The sequence below is a fragment of the Orycteropus afer genome, unplaced genomic scaffold (genome assembly GCF_000298275.1).
Source record: "Orycteropus afer afer isolate SDZICR_OR568_19922 unplaced genomic scaffold, OryAfe1.0 scaffold00026, whole genome shotgun sequence".
Classification (NCBI taxonomy): domain Eukaryota; kingdom Metazoa; phylum Chordata; class Mammalia; order Tubulidentata; family Orycteropodidae; genus Orycteropus; species Orycteropus afer.
In genome coordinates, this window is record NW_006921613.1 from 6061749 (window position 1) to 6080960 (window position 19212).

The following is a 19212-nucleotide window of genomic DNA, read 5'->3' on the forward strand; positions in this document are numbered from 1 at the left end:
TGTGTCACAGGGAAATTCAAAGATGAATAAGACAAATGAAATAACCAGAACACAAAAAAGACAATGTTGACACATGGTGAAAAATGTAACTAATGTCACTGAACAATTTGTGTAGAAATTGTCCAGTGGAAACCTAATTGCTGTGTGACCTTGCACTGAAAGCACAATAAAATATTATTTTTTTTAAAAAATGATCAGATATACTTCCTGCCGCCAGGCAGGAAGAGATAGAAAAATAATGATAATGACCACATATTGAGCACCGGCTATGTGTATGTGTCAAGTGCCATTCTGAACTCTTTACATCATCTTCACAACAGTGCCTTGGGATAGATGAGTGGGATTTGCTCCATTTTGTAGTTGAGGAAACTGAGACTCAGAGAAACCTAAGAAATGTGATCAAGATCACAAAATTAGTTAGGTCCTCAAGCAGAGATTGAACGTTAGATGCATCGCCCTGTGAAGGTTCTCCCTCTACTGAAATACAAATCATCCTACGTAAACCATATCCAACAGAGCTACAGGGAAGTTCCTCTGAAACTTCAGAATGGGGAGGACACATCTCACTTTAAAAGTTCAAGGAAGACTGTCTTCCACTGCACGCTTGTTCATTGCCACAGCCTAAGAACAAATCATTCTCATCCACACGATCCATAAACGAGCCTGCCAAAGCTAGTCACTGAAAATAAAGCCCAAGTCTACACCCACACCCCCAACCAGTTGAGAACTCAGAAAGATCCCCCAGCTTCCCTGGGGCCTCAAAAAAGAGGAGCCCTATTCTGTCTTACTGCCTGCTAAAGGAAGCTAAGTTCCTTGGAATAAGAAAGAATAAAGTAAGCCCAGGATTTTTTTTGTTGTTCTTGTTCCAGAAAACAAGGAAATGCTCAAGGACCAGTGGACTCATATCAAAAGGAAAGGAACTTTCTTAGAAAGAAAGCTTAGAAATTTGGGACAATTTGAGTATCAAATAGAATAATTACAGTAATGGATTATAGCACAGTTGGAAAGCAGGGGGATAAAAAGGAACCCATGTGTACAGTGATATTGGGAGAGAGGAGGAATGCTTTATAGAAAAATATCAGCTAATAAACGCAGAAGTAACTAACAAATTAGAAAATCACCATTGTACACACCTAAAGTAATATTTGGGAACTCTGGTAGCATAGTGCCTAAGGCACTTGACTACTAACCAGAAGGCTGGCAGTTCAAACCCACCAGCCACTCCTCGGAAGGAAGGTTGGGCAATCTACTTCCATAGTGATACCGCCTCGGTAACCCAAGGAGAGGTCGCTATGAGTCCGGTCCGACTCAATGGCACATAACAACAACAACAACAGAAGTGATATTTGATTCAAACAAAGATAATCATGCTAAAAACCATTGTATGAAAGGATCTTGGAGAACAGGGTAGTATCATGATCTCAGTGTCAGAGCACAGATTATTACTGATTACAAAGGGAGAAATGCACCTTTACAATGGAGAGACCTAGCAGTCCTCGTCTTCACCAAGCAGTAAACATTAACATCACAAATATTAGCACAACAGACATTATAAGGCACCTGATGTGAACCATAAGAAAGAGGTACACAAATACTTTTGTAGTATTTTTACCAAAAATGTTCAACTTTAACCATTAGCAACATGATGAACACAATTAATGTCACTAAACTATACATGTGAAGATTGTTGAAATGGCAAGTGTTTTGTTACATACATGCTTCACCACACACACAAAAAAGAAATGAGTTGACAAATCCAGAGCAAGTGGTATCTGTAAGACAGCTAACCTAAGTTCTCACCAAAGTCACAGTCGTGAACAATAAAATTAAATGGAGGGTCAATTCTAGATTAAAAGAGCTTTAAAAGATATAGTAACAGAATGCAACGTGTGAGCCTTGGTTAGGCCCTGAATCCTAGGGACAATTAGGGAAGATTGAATATGGATGGCTTCTTAGATGGCATTATGGAATTACTGGTAATTTCCTCAGCTGTGATAATGATGAGCTGTATGAGAATATTCTTATTTTTAGGAGAAATAAATTTGCACATTGAAATACTTATGAGTAAAGTGTCATGTCTGCAACTTGCAAATATGGTAAAATGTTAAGGTAGTGATTTAACTGTTCATTGTAGTATTTATTCTCCCAATTTTTCTGTAGGTTTGAAAATTTTCAAAATAAAAGTTGGGGAAAAGGTTACAATATATGATACTGCTAAAGGAAAAATATTTTGAAAAACTTATGCAAATGCACTTTGTAAATGAGAACGTATAAAACATATTTGACTGCCCTGTATTAACATTTGACATTTCTTTTCTTTCTGTGCTAGTGGTTTGGATAATAAGTGTTCTGTGTACCCACTGACTTTTGACAAAAATGAAAACATGGCTGCCAAAAAGAAGTCTGTTGCTATGCACACCAATTACCTGTCTGCTTGCAGCTTCACCAACTCTGACATGCAGGTAAATAAGCAGCCAGTGAAGGAAGGTTGGGCAGTCGACTTCTGTAGTGATCCCACCTCAGAAACCCAAGGAGGGGTCGCTATGAGTCGAATCTGACTTGACGGCAGTGAGTTTGGTTAGGTTTGGTTTGGTCTAGCCTGAAACAGGGTGAGTCTTGGAGAACCAAAGAGCAGCAGGGGAGTTGCAGGGAGAGGACGCTTTTCTGATGTCTCTTAACAGGATGGGTGTGCTCCAGCAGTTTGCTCCAGGAGGAAGTGCCTGTTGGTTCTCATTGGTTACTACTATTATGTTTAATAAAATCAAAGTAGGAAAGTCTGCTACCTCTCAGGTCAGGAAAGTAGGAAGGGGGGCTATTGGTTGTTGGTACAGTTGAGATAAACCATACACTATATTGAAAATCCTCGTATGAATGACTTGGTGGAGGTAGAGTAGGGAACCGTCTATGGTGGTAGAAATTACTATAGGCATACCTTAGAGATATTGCTGGTTCAGTTCCAGACCACCACAATAAAGCAAATATCACAATAAAGTGAGTATGGTGGTTATGTTTATGTGTCAACTTGGCTGGGCCTGGTTGAGTGGCTGGGCAGCTGGTGGTAGTTATTCCCCATGATGAGAGTGCCAATCAACTCCATGGTGGGACCTACCACAGGCAGCTGAGTAGCAGCTTTAGAGATGTGGCCTGCTTTCCTTATATAAGAAACAGCTTTGGGAATGGTCTCTAGCTTATGGCATGCTTGAGCCCTGCATGTAGCTGAGTCGTTCTTCAGCAGCCTGCCATGCTCTGCCAATTCTGGGACTTTCAATGGACTTGAATTGATGGCCTGCTGTGTGGTTTGGTAACATAGAGATGGTGGCATTCATTTTATTTGCTTATTTATTTATTATTGTGATTTGGGTGAAGGTTTACAGAGCAAATTCACTTTCCATACAGTGGATCACATATACTTTGTCTCATGATATTGGCCACAGTTTACCATAATGCAACAGCTCCCCTCCCACTTCCTCCCCATAGTTACCTCTTCCCTGTGTCCATCCCTCTATGTACTCCTGCCCCCTGAGCTGTCTTCCTATGCATAAGCAGCCCTTCTTTTTCTTTTTCTTTTTATATTTTATTTTTATTTGGGCTTGTTAGCCTCAGCAGCTAGTAGCTGCCTGAGTGAAGAGATGCCTCTAGCTTCAGTGGCCTGGGAGCAAGAGGCAGAGCTGAAGCCCAAGGTTGAGGGGCTTTCACACAGTCCCTAGAGAATGGCACTTTGAACTTGGACTTAAAGCCTCCAAATTGTAAGAATAAACTCCTATTTGTTCAAGCCATCCCATTTGTGGTATATTTCTGTCAGAGCAGGACTAGGTAACCAGAACAGTGAGTCACACAGATTTTTTGCTTTCCTAGTGCATATAAGGGAGCTCTGGTAGCTTAGTGGCTAAGGCACTTGACTACTAACCAGAAGACTGGCGGTTCAAACCCACCAGCCACTCCTTGGAAGGAAGGTTGGGCAATCCTACTTCCGTAGTGATACTGCCTCGGAAACCCAAGGAGGGGTCGCTATGAGTCGGGCTGACTTGACGGCAAATAACAACAACAACAGTGTATATAAAGGAGCTCTAGTGGAATAGTGGTTAAAGCATTTGGCTGCTAACCAGAAAGTCAGCAGTTCAAATCCACCAGAACTCTGCAGGAGAAATATGTGGCAGTCTGCTTCCATAAAGATTTACAGCCTTGGAAACCCTATGGGGCATTTTTATTCTTTCCTAAAGGGTCTCTATGAGTCAGAATTAACTCAGTGGCAGTGGGTTTGGGTTTTGGTTAGTGCATATAAAAGTTATGTTTATACTGTATTGTCTGTATTGAGTGTGTGATAGCATTATGAAAAAGTTGGAAATATTGTGAGAATTACCAAAATGTTACACAGAGACACAAAGTGAGCACAGGCTGTTGGAAAGCCAGTGCCGATAGACTTGCTTGACGCAGGTTTGCCACAAAACTTCAAACTGGTAAAAATGCAGTATCTGCAAAGCGCAATAAAGTAAAGCTCAATGACAGAAGTCTGCCTCCGTATTCCTGACCTGAGAGGTAGAGAGGCAAGGAACAGTTCTCCTCTAGGGCCTGCAGGGGGAGCACGGCCCTGCCAACAACAAAACAAACGCTACACACTGCCCTCCAGTCGGATCCGACTCATAGCGACCCCTCCTTGGTTTCCAAGGCAGTATCACTACAGAAGTAGATTGCCCCATCTTCCAAGGAGTGGCTGGTGGGTTTGAACCGCCAGCCTTCTGGTTAGCAGTCAAGTGCCTTAGGCATGGTCCTGCCAGCCCTTGATTTCAGCCCAATGAAACTGATACTAAATTTCTAGTTTCCAGAACTGTGAAAGAATAAATGTCTACTGTTTTAAGCTAGTGGGTTTGTGCTAATTTGTTACAGCAGTCACAGGAAACTAATACAGTGAGCAAGTTATTAGCCATAGTAAATAAGTTATTTAGTTGATTCAATCTTTTCTTCCTGGGAGCAGATGACATCCTAGAGCAAGAAGCTGGGTTATTTTTTCTTAGTTCTAGAATTGTTTATCACAAGGACAGGGAGTTATGTTGGTTTCAGTTCATGCTGCCAACCTTGTTACACTGAGCTCAGGAGCGCAGAGTCCAAGACATGATCTGGAAACCCCAATGCCTAGCAGAGTACCTGGATGTTGTTAGCACCAGCAAATGCTTGCTGAATCTATTTGTCCCAGCACCTATCAAAAACCCTGGAGCCCCACTCCCCCAACCCCAGAGCAGCAACCTGCTCTGGGGAAAAGTTGCAAAAGGAGCATATCTAAGCAAGTGCTGCCCATACACTTGCTACCACAAGTGTGGTCCAGAGACCAGCATGAGCATCACCTGGGAGCCTGTGAGAACTACAGATGCTCAGGCCTCACCCCAGAGTCTTCATTTAGCAAGAAGCCCCAGGTGTCTTGTGTGCCCATTAAAGGCTGACAAGCACTGGCTGCATGTTGGAGCCAGTTAAGGTTCAATTCCCAACCAATACACCTCATGCACAGTCCCCACCCATCTGTCACTGAAGGCGTCTATGTGGCTATGATGCTGAACAGGTTTCAGCAGAGCTTCCAAATTAAGACAAACTAGGAAGATAGGCCTGATGATCTACTCCCAAAAATCAGCCACTGAAAACCCTGTGAATCACAATGGTTCAACCCGCAGCAATCATGGGGATGGCATGGGACCAGGCAGTGTTTTGTTCCATTGTGCTTAAGATCACCATGAGTCAGGGCAATGGCAGCTAACAACAACAACACTGATAACACTCTTGCTGTCCTTTCAGATCCTCACGGCAAGCGGTGATGGGACATGTGCCTTGTGGGATGTGGAGAGTGGGCAGCTACTGCAGAGCTTCCACGGGCACGCTGCCGATGTCCTTTGCTTGGACCTGGCCCCTTCAGAAACTGGAAACACCTTTGTATCTGGGGTAAAAACTCAAGCAAAATCTCTAGGGATCCTTTGTCCACTAGGGAGACTTATGGGTGGCAGTTCTCGATGTATAGGACTAGACTGCACACTTCCCTAGAAGGGACTGCAAGAGCTGTCCTCAGCTCTCCTCTGCTCTCCCATCTCCTGCAACAATGACGTGCTGAGTCCAGGCCCTTATGGGTGGGTAGATAGTCACAGTGCTGGACTGTCAGGGTCTCTCCTGCTGTGCCACTGATATTCAGCAGTCTACACAGGGATCTGGAGGGCTCTCCTCGTGTGAATGCAGTAACTCAGGGTGCACATTGGCCTCTTGGTAAAATGTCATTCCTCAGTGAATAACAGAGAGCATCTGAGAGCCTTATGGACATGCCCCAAGGCACCAAAAGGGGCAGACAGCTGAGGTGATGATGCATGCCCTGGGGCTTATAGGCACAGGAAACAGAGTATTTAAAGGCTTAGAGCTGGGCAGACAAGTCACAGTGGCACAGAGGAGCACTAGACAAGAAATCAGGGTACATAACTCCTGGTTTTGCTACCTGACTCTAAAGTTCACCAGTAAATTGGGGATAATGCACAATAGTGTTCCCCCCAATCCCCAGTCCCAAACCCAAGGATATTATGACTATTAGTTGGGAAAGATTACAGTGTGTTATACAGATGGTAAACCAGTGCTGTTGAATTGATTCTGACTCATATCAACCTCATGTGTGTTGGAGGGGAACTGTGCTCTATTGGGTTTTCGGTGGCTGATATTTTAGAACTAGATCACCAGGCCTTTCTTCTGAGGCACTCTGGATGGACTCAAACCCCCAACCTTTCAGTTAGCAGCTGGGCATGTTAACTGTTTGCATAACCCAGGGACTCCATACAAATGGGAGGGGCAAGTATTTCTGCAAGCAGCCAGAAAACAAAAAGGGAGGATGGAGCTGGCTGACCCAACTCCAAGGTCTTGTCTTTCCTCTATCTTAAGAAAATGGCTAGACAGAACACATGACCTATTCAAATAACTTTTGCAGCTGGAAAATGTAAGGGTGTTTTTCTCTAAGCTACCACATCTCAGGCAAAGGCTGCACAACCTCCAATCAGCGAGGAGCCCAATTTTCTTCTTAGGTATTTGGCCCCATCTATCTGTGTTTCTCATAGCAACCCCTCCTTGGGTTTTCGAGGTGGTATCACTATGGAAGTAGATTGCCCAACCTTCCTTCTGAGGAGTGGCTGGTGGGTTTGAACTGCCAGCCTTCTGGTTAGCAGTCAAATGCCTTAGGCACTACGCCACCGGAGCTCCCTTTTTGGTTTGTCTGTGTTTCATTCCTATACCTTTGTATTTATTCCATTTCAACTACATTGTGTTTTTTCAAATTGTCAATGTCTTGCAGATTATGTTGTCTCTTTCAGAGCACTAAACTTTATATGATTTAGTGTCCCCTAAAGGTCTGAAGGCACTTCTGATTCCTTTGTGCACATCCTCAGTAAGGAACTCAGAGTGCTGAACCCTCAGCGGGTCTTTCTGAGGTATTAATTACTCTTCTTCCCCCCTTTGCTTTGTGTTGAAACCAACAACATGGACACCAATTTAAGCCGTTACTTCTTTGTGTGACTATTGAAAGTCTGAATTATACTACCCAACCTTAATAGCAGGACTGTCCTGAGGAATTTATCAAAATGATCCCTAAAGTATGGTGGTATAATGGGAAAACATCATTCTTGGGATTCTCTGGGCTCTGTTAGCAACCCAGAGAGAGATGAAGAGTAAGTATTGTCTGTTCTTACTTTACAAGTATTGAGGCAGAAGCCCAGGGAGGTAGGTTTGCCTCAACACCTCAGCTAATAGGTGGGCAGAGCCAAGTTTTGGTACTGCCAGTCAGTTGATTGGTGTCACAACCAGAGAGGCCCTAGCATGTACCCACTGTCTGCTTGCCTCCCCCTCTGGGCTTAGGAAGACATAGAGAGGAAGGAAAAAGGAGGGAAAAATGAAGGCAAGAGAAATGCTCAGGAAGAAGGTGAGAAGGATGCTCTTGAGGGTTTGCATACACTCAAAAATGTGTGGAAGAGGAAAGCATGCTAAAGGGGGAAGCCAGGCACCTTCCCTTGCTCCCTTCCACCCTAAGACCTAGTTCTGGCCTTCTGGGAGCTATCAGTTAAAGAAAGTGGCTTCAGGTTAGGCTCAGAAAAAGTATATTGTCAGCCATTTACTAACTGGAAATGAATAGTTTCTGTTTAATAACTGGAACTCATGCCTTATCTATAGACAGTCCTTGTTGTGGCCATAACTCTGGGTAACTTTACATTTGTAGGGATGTGACAAGAAAGCCATGGTGTGGGACATGCGCTCAGGCCAGTGCGTGCAGGCCTTTGAAACACATGAGTCTGACATCAACAGTGTCAGGTCAGTGAGTAGAATCTTCACATGACTTCTCTGTTCTGTAGCCTTTACTTGGCCTTGGATAATCCTTAGCTTAAGAACAATCCTGGAGCTCAGTTTACTTGTCTGAGAGACCCCTCCCCAGCAAGAGAGGCTGATTTGTGGTGGGACCGAAGAGCACTCCAGATCTCTTGGAAAATTTTAATTTAATTGCACTAGCGGCAATTGGTACTATCCTCCCTAAATCATGGTATTATCTCAGCAAATGCTAGAAATGCCAATTAAATATAATACCTGCTTCTGGAAGACTTAGCCTTAATGTGATAAATAGTATATATATAAACTAATAGTAGTATTTTTCATTCATTTATTCAAAAATATTTATTGAGCTCTTAGTTAGGACATGGATTTGTGTGGCAGAGACCCAAAGAACAGTGGCTTGAATGAGAGTTTATTCTTGCCTAAAATCTGGGCTGCTACAATGGCTTATTCTATCTTTTTGCTACCCTAGTCCTAGGATGGTAGCTTCAGCCTCATGGTCCAACTGGCCTATCACCATGTCTTCTATCCAGCCAATGGGAAGAGAAAAGTTGAGCTCATCACTTCTGCTTACATCTCGTTAATCAGAACTTGATTACATGGCCACACCTAGCTTCAGGAATACTTGAAATGTTATTTCCCTTCTTTCAATGCCCAGCAAAAACAATTGGTATGTCTCAATAGGCACTATTGATATTTTGGGTAGGACATTTCTTCACTGTAAGGGACTGTCCAATGCAAGACATTTAGCACCCTTGCTGCCTCAAGGCTAGTGCTAAATGCCAGTAGCACCCCCTGGGCCAAAAAATGCCTGCTCATATTTAATCGCAGCCACAGGAGAGAGGGAAGGTCGATATTGGGAGCACCAAAAGTCTCTTCCAGATAAACCATGCATTCCATTTCCTGCCAGTGTAAGGAAATCATGGCCCATATAATAATATAGAAATCATTTTTATTTAGCATCAGAAAATAGGAATATTAACAGTGCTTTCAGAAACCATGTGCCTACACCATGATGGACTGACCAGGCAGAGCTGGAAGTGTTTAGCATTTCCCATCCAGTCCACCTGTTCTCCGTCTCCCTCTTTCAGACACTGTTATTGACACAGAATCAGGCTTCCCTCTTCCTTGCTAAGCTTTTTGACTCCCATGTCTCCCAGATGATAAAAAAAAACAACTCACTGCCAGTTAGTCGATTCTGACTCATAGTGACCCCCTGTGGATTTCCAAGGTGGTAAATCTTTATGGAAGTAGATTGTCCAGTCTTCCTTTCACAGAGTGGCTGGTGAGTTTGAACTGCCAACCTTCTGGTTAGTAGTCAAATGCCTTAGGCATTATGCCACCAGAGCTCCTTTGTCTCCCAGATAGGAGAAGTAATTTCATATGCTGTTTTAAAGACCTCCTCTCATAACTTTTGTGGAGCTATAGAGTATAGGTCATTTGTACAAAAGAGGAAATGGTGGAAGGTGTGGGGGACTCAGCTGGATGGCAGCAGCAGATTGGAGTGGTTGAAAGACTTTTGTTCTAATCCTGCCTTCAGTTTACAATCTAGTGCTAATATTTCCCACTGATCATTGAGAAGAGAATGACTGAAGCAGTAACAGTCATCATTATTGACTGCTTTTTATTTGATATCAAGCCAGATTCTTTACATGAGCTCTCATTTAATCTTCACAACAGTGAATATGCACTATTATCCTCACTTTTCAAATGAGAAAACTGAGGCTGGGGAAGGTTAGGTCACTTGTCAAAATATCACATGTAGTAAGTGGTAGATGCAGAGTTCTGAATGGAGCTCTAAATACCTGTTTCCAGAATCTGTGTTTAGATTATATAGATATATCGATTATATAGATATACCTGAGCTCTGGTATATCTCACTAACACTCTGCCAGCCCAGAGTCACTGTCCCCAGGTCAGAAAACTAGAGGCCAGTGGGCCTGCTATATGAGCCTCCTCTTTCTAGTCTCTGATAGGGGTGGACTTTATGTCCCTGACAGTAGAGGTTCTGCTTCTGAGAACCTAGCCTGGGCTGACCTTCCCAGATGGTTCTTATGGGCATCTAGGTTTGAGAATCATTGCTCTAAATAAAGTGCTTTCCGCCCAAACTATCTTCACAGATACTACCCGAGCGGAGACGCCTTTGCTTCAGGATCAGATGATGCTACGGTATGTTTCTAAGTTACTGAGAGCTTCTCGTTTCTGAAGAAAATATGTTGTATTACAGTTTTACTTTTTAAAAATAGCTGTTTTCTAATTACAGAAGTAATATGTATTCAGTGAATAAAACTTAGGGGAAAAATTAAATCACCTTAACATCCTTACCTAAGAAAAATCACAATAGAGTGAATTCCTTTCTTTTTTGAAAAAATAAAAATGTTTCATAATTTGTTTTTTTCACTTAGCAATTGATTATGAACATTTTCCCATGCAGATAAGTATTTTTCTAGATTACAGCTTTTAATGATTGAATAGCATTCCATGTTGTAGACATGCCATCATTTACTTAACCAGTCTTCAATTTTTGGACATTTTGGATTTTTTTCAAGGTTTTTAATTTTTTTTTTTTCTTTTTCTGTTATAAACACTGCTGTAAACTTTTTAGATAAAATTTTTTGGTACATTACTTACTATTTCCTTATTATTCTCATACATGGATTGACTGAATAAAAAATAGGCCCAGTTTTAAGGCTTCTTAAACTGTCAAATTATCTTGACCTAGTTTTCAAGGGAAACAATATCTATTTTTCTGCCTTCAAAACATCAATTATCTTATTAAATAATAGGTTTCATTCTGATTTGCTGCTATGGAAAGAATTACAAAGCACTAGATTTGGAGCTTGATAATAATTAAAATTGAAAACTTCTCTGTGTCAAAAAACATATAACAAGACGTAAGTGTATATATATATTTTGGAAAAATTCTTGCCTCATATATGACAGACTGAGTGGAAATTCTCTAGATATGCATGAGGTTGTAAAATCAATAAAATGAGCACTCAGATAGAAAAGAGAAAACACAGGCTATTGACAAACTAATAAATCCGAAATGGCAAATAAACATCTGAAAATGTTTTCAAGGTCACCTATAATCAAAGAAATGCAAGTTTAAGCAATCAGAAGGCTTTTTGCCTCTTGGATTAGCAAAGAAAGACCCAATGGTGAAGACAGAGCCTTGGACATACCCAGGGTTGGTGCCATTGGTTAACACCCTTCCAGGGGACAGTGTTGGAATATGAATTGATTATAATTATGAATCAAGAGCTTTTACAATATCCATATCTTTTTATCTGATCAGTTCTATTCTGTTCCTTAGCTATTCTTAAGGAAGCAATCAGAGAAATGTGTACAGAGACGTTTATGTAAGAATGGTCATCATAACATTATTTATAAAGAAAAATTACAATCAAAACACCTAACAAGGGATGGCTAAATAAATTCTGAAGTATCTCCATGAAGAATCCTCAATAACCGTGTCATGTTTTCTAAAGCCCATTGTGCTAATTCATGACATAATGCTAATAGAAACAAAAATGAAAGGACTCCATTGAAATACAAACATAAAATAGAAATGAGTGAAGAAATAGTCCATACGTTAGTAATTATGTCTAGGAGTTGAGATGACTTTTATTTCCTTTCTTATGCATTCCTAAATTTTTCTGAATTTCTACACTGGACATGTGTCAGGAAAAAATGGGGTTATAATTTGTACCTGAAGGAATTTTCTGTGTTTTCTTTTTCTTTGACTCCACCCTGACTCATAGAGATTAATAGGAGTCAGGTTGAGTCAGGTGAAATCCTAGGAAAGGTTTTTCCTTTATCCCTCAAACTAGCCACCAGCACCTGTCTGTGTAGCCTTACCAAACTGGAGCCAGAGGTCAGCACTTCTTTGTCTGTTTATCTGCCCTCCAGTGTCGCCTCTATGACCTCAGGGCAGACAGGGAGGTCGCCATCTATTCCAAAGAGAGTATCATATTTGGAGCATCCAGTGTGGACTTCTCGCTCAGTGGTAAGATTTTTGTTTCAGAAACTCTGAGGACTGTAAAACTGGACCTTAGTGAAACCAAGCTCTCTAACAAGCTTCCTATCAACTAAATTTCCTTTGCTTTAGTATCTGTGTGCACGCCGGGAGCTCTGGTGGTGCAGTGGTTAAAGCACGCAGGTCAGCAGTTCAAACCACCATCCATTCCAGGAGAGAAAGATGTGGCAGTCTGTGTTCTGTAAAGATTACAGCCTTGAAAACCCTATGAGGCAGTTCTACTCTGTCCTGTTGTGTCCCTAAGAGTTGGGATCTACTCGATGGCAGTGGTTTTTTTTTGGGGGGGGCCACCTTTAAGTCAGTTCCAACTTATGGTGACCCCTGTGTGTCAGAGTTGAACTGTGCTCCATACAGTTGTCAATGGCTGATTTTTCTGAAGTGGGTCACCAGGCCTTTCTTCCAAGGTACCTCTAGGTGGACTCCAATCACCAATCTTTTGGTTAGCAGCCATGTATAACCATTTGGATCACTAGTTTATTAATTGAATGATTTTGTTTTTATTGAATGAATGAATGACAGTTAATGAAATGGAGAACAGGAAAGAAGTCACTGGTTTAAAAAACATAATGCAGCAAAAGCAATTTCACTACAATACACTACCAATATCTTCCCCCTTCAAGGTCGCCTGCTGTTTGCTGGTTACAACGATTATACTATCAATGTCTGGGATGTTCTCAAAGGATCACGTGTCTCTATCCTGTTTGGACATGAAAACCGAGTCAGTACTCTACGAGTTTCCCCTGATGGGACAGCTTTCTGCTCAGGATCATGGGATCATACCCTAAGAGTAAGAAACATGTTTTTTATTTTAACTCTGTGTGTGAGAGGCAAGAAGAGTGTTGACTGGCCATCCTTAAAGAGGTCGAGTGAACTAAGATGTGCCTAGTCAGCCACACTCAGCTCTGATTTGAGCTCTCCCCATAGCCAGAGTAGAAATCAATTACCTGAGCAGGTTATGAGGCCCCCACCAAGTGTTCAGGTGTAGACTAGACAACCATGTACAGTGAAACTTACGAGAGCTGGAACTCAATAGGACTGCCTTGTTTTTCCAGGTCTCACAAGTTTTCTACCTTTGACAGGGTGCAGTCTTCCCAGTTTTCTATCACTCCTTTTAGTGGAAAATATTTGAGTTTTCCTTCTCTGACAGGTTTCCACCTTACACAAGTTCCAGCTTTCACAAGTTTTACTGTATCAACATGTAGCTGATATAATAATTAGACTTTGTTTGTTGTTGTTATGTGCCGTCGAGTCAGACCCGACTCATAGCGATCCCTCCTTGGGTTGCCGAGGCAGTATCACTATGGAAGTAGATAGCCCAACCTTCCTTCCGAGGAGTGGCCAATGGGTTTGAACCACCAGCCTTCTGGTTAGCAATCAAGTGCCTTAGGCACTATGCTACCAGAGCTCCCTAATAGTTAGACTAGACGATCCAAATGGTTCCTTTTGACCCTAAAAATCTGATTCCTGTGATTCTAGCATTTGGCAAACTACACATTACCTGTCTTGCCTCCCTGTAGTGCTGGGCTCTTGTTCTGTGATCTCAGCCGCCTATGTGCATTTATGCATTTTTCTAGAAAGGTGTCCTGATGGTTTTCATCTGATTCTCTAAGAGTTCCATGACTTTGTCGAATGTTGACTCCCTAAAAATACTACCAAAATTGCCCTGTCATTAAGCAAAGCTAAGTTTATTGCTTACCACAGTGTAAAATATCACAAACTTAACAGTCTTAGTAGCATCTCAGATGGGAGAACAAAGGCAGATGTTTGTGAGGTTTTGGGGGTCTGGTTTAAGACATGTCTTTTGATGGAGGAACTTAATTAGGATCAGACAAATTTGTGGCATTATAGTTTAAGATTGTTGGACACAGGGTAGGGGCAAGGGAAGATTTTGAAGAAAGTCTTAAGGAGTAATCAGTAATTTGTTGCTCTATATTGTCTTGAGAAGTGGGTGTCTTTTCTAAAGAGGGTAAAGTGAGTAGTTTAGTCTTAGGGTAAATAGATAAATGGATATTCAGAGAGTTCCTGAAATGAACAGTAACATTTTTTGTGACTTCATCTTCCTTGGCAGGAGTTCCCTTGAATTAGTGAAGTCATGTTCATGTACAGAGTAAGCTATGTGGGTACAGATGGTCTTGGTTCTCAACCTAAAATAGTTGCAAACTCCTAGTTAGGAGGCCAGAGATGCCCTTCAGATGATTAACCAAGGGAAAGGGGAAATCGGTCCAAAGAAACACCTTTGAGTTACTAGGAATAAAGTGTAATCCTAAAACATGAGAGTACCCGATACTAGATGGACTGTGTGTGTGTCTAAAAGCCTTTGGTTTTATCTCTTTAAATACTAGTTCTACAGGTTGTTAACTATTAATGGACTAAAAATGATCTGTTTGTTTCTTTGCAGGTTTGGGCTTAACCACCTTCTCACAATGCATACAAAAGGACCTGAGGATAGAGTTTGAAATCCTCACATGTAAATAGATACTACTTTTAGATGACCTGAGGGTCATTGCAAATTAGCTTAAGGGAGCAAGCTCCATAGCTGAAAGTTCACTAAATGTCTCTGTGTGTCCACCTATTTGTTGTTGTTGTTGTTCGGTGTCATCAAGTCAGCTCCGACTCATAGTGACTCTATGTTCTACAGAATGAAACACTGCCCAGTTGTGCCCCATTCTCACAATCCTTGTTATGCTCGAGCTCATCATTGTAGCCACTGTGTCAGTCCATCTCGTTAATAGTCTTCCTCTTTTTCACGGACCCTCCACTTTACCAAGCATGATAGCCTTCTCCAGGGACTGGTCCCTTCTGACAACATGACCAAAGTAGGTGAGATGAAGCCTGGCCATTCTTGCTTCCAAGGAGCATTCTGGCTGCCCTTCTTCCAGGACAGATTTGTTTATTCCTCTGGCAGTCCATGGTGTTTTCAGTATTCTTCGCCAACACCACAACTCAGATGAAACTCCCACCCCTTGAAAGGCACTCATATGAGTCTTCAGTACAGTAGGAACACCTCCTAATGCAGTGCTTTTCATTTTCAACACTTTTCAATATTTTTCTCTCTAAAAGGTTATTCTAAATTATACTGGTCTCAATTTGTTCTATTACCAGTATAATTCAGCATTTCATACATTCCATATTATTTTCTTGAATCAGAATCATTTTAAGAGCACTTTTAGCTCTTCTGGTTTATCTCAGTGTGCACTATGACTTCTAGAGCCTTTCTCTGGAAATACTGATTTTAATGGACTATTTGAAGACTGTTGGGAGCTCTGGTAGCATAGTGCCTAAGGCATTTCACTGCTAACCAGAAGCCTGGCGGTTCAAACCCACCAGCCACTCCTCGGAAGGAAGATGGGGCAATCTACTTCTGTAGTGATACTGCCTCAGCAACCCAAGGAAGGGTCGCTATGGGTCGAGTCCGACTCAGCAGTACACAACAACAACAACAACATATGAAGACTGTTAATTGGTTTAAAATGATAGAAGAAAATTTCAAATCCTATTAGACAAAGTTGCTTAAAAGTTGTTTTAATGTAAAAGTATCTGTTACCATTCTCACTTCCCATTGTCTTTTTTCAGATAGAACATTTGCAGTTGTGTGAACTGGTTGCTAACAAAGCAGAGATATGCGTAAAAGGACAGGACTGTTTATCTATGAATTAGGAGATGATGTGATATATCATGGTGTTGCTTGAACACAGCATTTGCTTTCAGTTGAGGGAAAGACTGAATGCCGTTTGTGATACCAATGCTTCTCAGAGCAACCAAAACCTTTCTGTGCAGGAACAGAAGACAATAAAACTTATTTAAAAACTTAGTAGTATTAGTGGAAACATTTAGGTTAAAATCAATCTTGTTCCTATAAATTCTACTGTATTTATTGCATTGCAAGTGTAATTTAATATACAGGTTAGTTGATAGGTCTTGAATGATAATATCTTTATTCCTTCTTACATACAGAGGAAAAAATAACATAAAAGTATCTTGTCTTTATTTGAAATTCAGCAATTCCTCCGGAAATATGAAATGCTTTTGTTACAGGATTCCCCCCCCCCCTTTTTTTAAGGTGTGGAGGCTCATCCTTTATTTTAGAAACTCTTCTTTCACAAAGATGGCATGCATTACTTAAAAAAGGTCACCTTAGACACCCAAAATCATTCCTGGGTAAGGCTTGCCCTGTGGCTGGCCTGGCCAGCTGGGTCCTTGCCATGCTTGAGAGCCATGTGCTCTGAGTCTCCTGGATTGCAAGGTTTCCTCCCTTGGACCATCTCCAGCCAGTCCTAGTAGTACTAGTTCTAGCCTTGCAGGCACAGCCCCAGGCCCTGCTCCTCAGAGACCTCCTTCTATAGCCTAGTGCTCCTATAAACACTAGGGGGACGGGGGAGGGCAGATGGCCCACCCTCAAAACTGCTTGTTCTAGTGTCAGTCTGACCAGTCCATCAAAAATCAGTCCAACCAACTTTTCAGTCAACTCTTCTAAAGTGAACTTAATGGTTATATTCAGTCATTTGCCCAGCAATCATTTACTGAGGGTTCTACTACCCACTAGGCACTGGAGTAGAGAAGGAATGATAAATGATTTTTTTCTTTTTCTTTTTATTCTTCCAAGAGCCCTGTCAAGGAAGGGAACATGGTCCAGACAGACCATTTTTCAGCTACCCCCACACCCCTGCCAGTCTGGGCAAGCAAGGCTCAGGGAAATGGAAACAATGTCTACCTAGCTCCTGCCAACTAAAGGGGCCAAGCCCCAAAGTGTGTGCTGTGGAATTCCTGAGAATTCTAGAAAGTTCCAGAGTTTGCCCCTGGTCCATCCCCTCCTAGGTATGGTATTCCTTCTCTCTCACACAGACTTGTTTGTGTGTTTTTTTGCTCTCTGATCTGGGCCTTCTGGCTCCCAGAAGGAGAAATGGAGCAAAGGAAGGGTCCCGTAGACTTAAGAGGAAACAAATTGTATGTTTTGGAGAGCATCTTCAGTATATGTGCAAGTAGCCCATAACTTTCCAGGCAAAGCAAATTTCAAGTCACTATGAAAGTATTCTGCAGAACTCATGGGCAGTAAGCCACCACCCCGCTAAGTATTTAATTTCACAATGGGTGTTTAGTATTTATTGATAAAATATTGATTTGGAATATACTATATTATCTGGAGATCAAGATAAACTCCATATAATAAATTGTATTTTGCATATTGAAAATAATAGTGTATTTTTTAAATCAGTTTTTCTGTTTTTCTAGAGGACATGGAAGCAAACCTACCAAATCAACTGTGGTAAGGGAGCCAAGAAGATGTGCGCCGCCACCAGTCAGAGAAAAGGCTTAGTCAGGAAGGGCAGTTAGGTGAGGAAGTTTGGAGTGCCAAGTGGAAAATATTGTGAAATGAAGCCAAATCAGCTGTGGTCAGGCTTTCAGAAGTGAGAGCCACGGGGCTGCCTCCCTGTTCTCCTAGAACAAGCCAGAGGCCATAGGCAGGCCATCCATAGCCCATTCCTTCTCCCTACCTCTTGATCTACATACCCTTCTATAGATTATAAGTGGCTTAAAGGAAGCACAAGATCATAAGGGACTTGGTATCCCCCTTTGGGCTCTGACAGTTGTTTAGTCTCTAGGTGACACAAACTGTTAAGCATTTCGCTACTAACTGGAAGGTTGGTGATCCAAACCTACCCAGAGAAACCTCAGATAAAAGGCTGGCAATCTACTTCCAGAACATCAGCCACTGAAAACCCTAGGGGGGGCCCGGTGCTACTCCGACATACTCCACAGCAACTAGGTTTTACTTTATTTTATTTTATTCAGTTGGTTGGCCAGTTGGCTAGGTGGCACCACTGAGAGTAAGGACTCATTTGTAAGTTGAAGGGAGCAACATGTTGACAAGCAAAGGATGTGGGCCTAGGCGCAAACCTACCTTTATTATATTTTCAGGATATATAATTTCTAAATTTCAGCCTAAGTTTCCTCGTTTATGAAATGGGACAATGCTAGGTATAGAAAGTACCACCTCAGCCTTTGAAACAGCTTCAACAAGAGTTAGTTCCCTGCTTTCTCCCTCTGTCCACCCATCCTCCCTTCCTTGCTTCCTTTCCTGTTCCTCTTCTTTCTCCTCACTCCTCCTACCCGTTCTCCCTCTTCCTTTCTTCCTTCTCATGCCCTTCCCTCCACCCCTCATCACCCACTCCTCTGTTCACACCTCTTCTCCCAACCTCCTTCCTCTGTCCTCTTCTCTCCCACTGCTGCCCATACCTTTCTCCCTCATCCTCTCCCTAGTCCCTTTTCCAACCCCTTCTCTCTCCCCTTCCTCTTCCCTCCCTATCTTCCTCTCCCTCCCTCTTTGTCTCACCTCTCTCCTAGTCCCCTTTCTTCCTCAGCCTCCCTTTTCCCTCTCCCCTTCCTCTTTATTCTCCTTCCTCTTTCCCCACCTCCTCACCCACCATAGGCACTGCCCACACATGTATCAAATTAGTAATGATCATCAATTAAGGATTCATCTGGGCAGTAGTTCTCAAACATTTTGGTGTTAGGATCCCTCTACATCTCTCTCTCTCCAGATATTGGAGACAAATAATGCAGCTCAAATTTCTGGCTACTGGGAGGATTTTTCCCTCACCACTGTGCCTTATGGTCATCTGAACAGGCTTAAATGTGTGCTGCCCATTTCCATGTGGTGGTTATTGACATATCACATAGACCCATCTTTAAAAATCACTGAAAGTCCTCAAAGAACTTTTGTTTATGTAGATTATCAACGTGTATCATATCAGATTTTAAAACACAAGAATACAGAAGCACACCTCCCATTAACCATCAAGGTGATAATTTTATCATACATCACATAGCCTCTGAAAAACAAAGAG

General features: G+C 42.0%; 1 protein-coding gene across 1 annotated transcript in view; it reads left to right on the forward strand.

Annotated features, from left to right (window-relative positions):
• GNB5 (G protein subunit beta 5) overlaps positions 1 to 19212 on the forward strand; it is a 65769-nt gene that overhangs the window by 43851 nt on the left and 2706 nt on the right. The window contains exons 6-11 of the mRNA XM_042783690.1: positions 2330 to 2462; positions 5782 to 5925; positions 8222 to 8313; positions 10449 to 10497; positions 12241 to 12337; positions 12988 to 13228. Coding sequence (XP_042639624.1) covers positions 2330 to 2462; positions 5782 to 5925; positions 8222 to 8313; positions 10449 to 10497; positions 12241 to 12337; positions 12988 to 13228 — 756 coding nt within the window. The remainder of the gene's footprint in view (positions 1 to 2329; positions 2463 to 5781; positions 5926 to 8221; positions 8314 to 10448; positions 10498 to 12240; positions 12338 to 12987; positions 13229 to 19212) is intronic.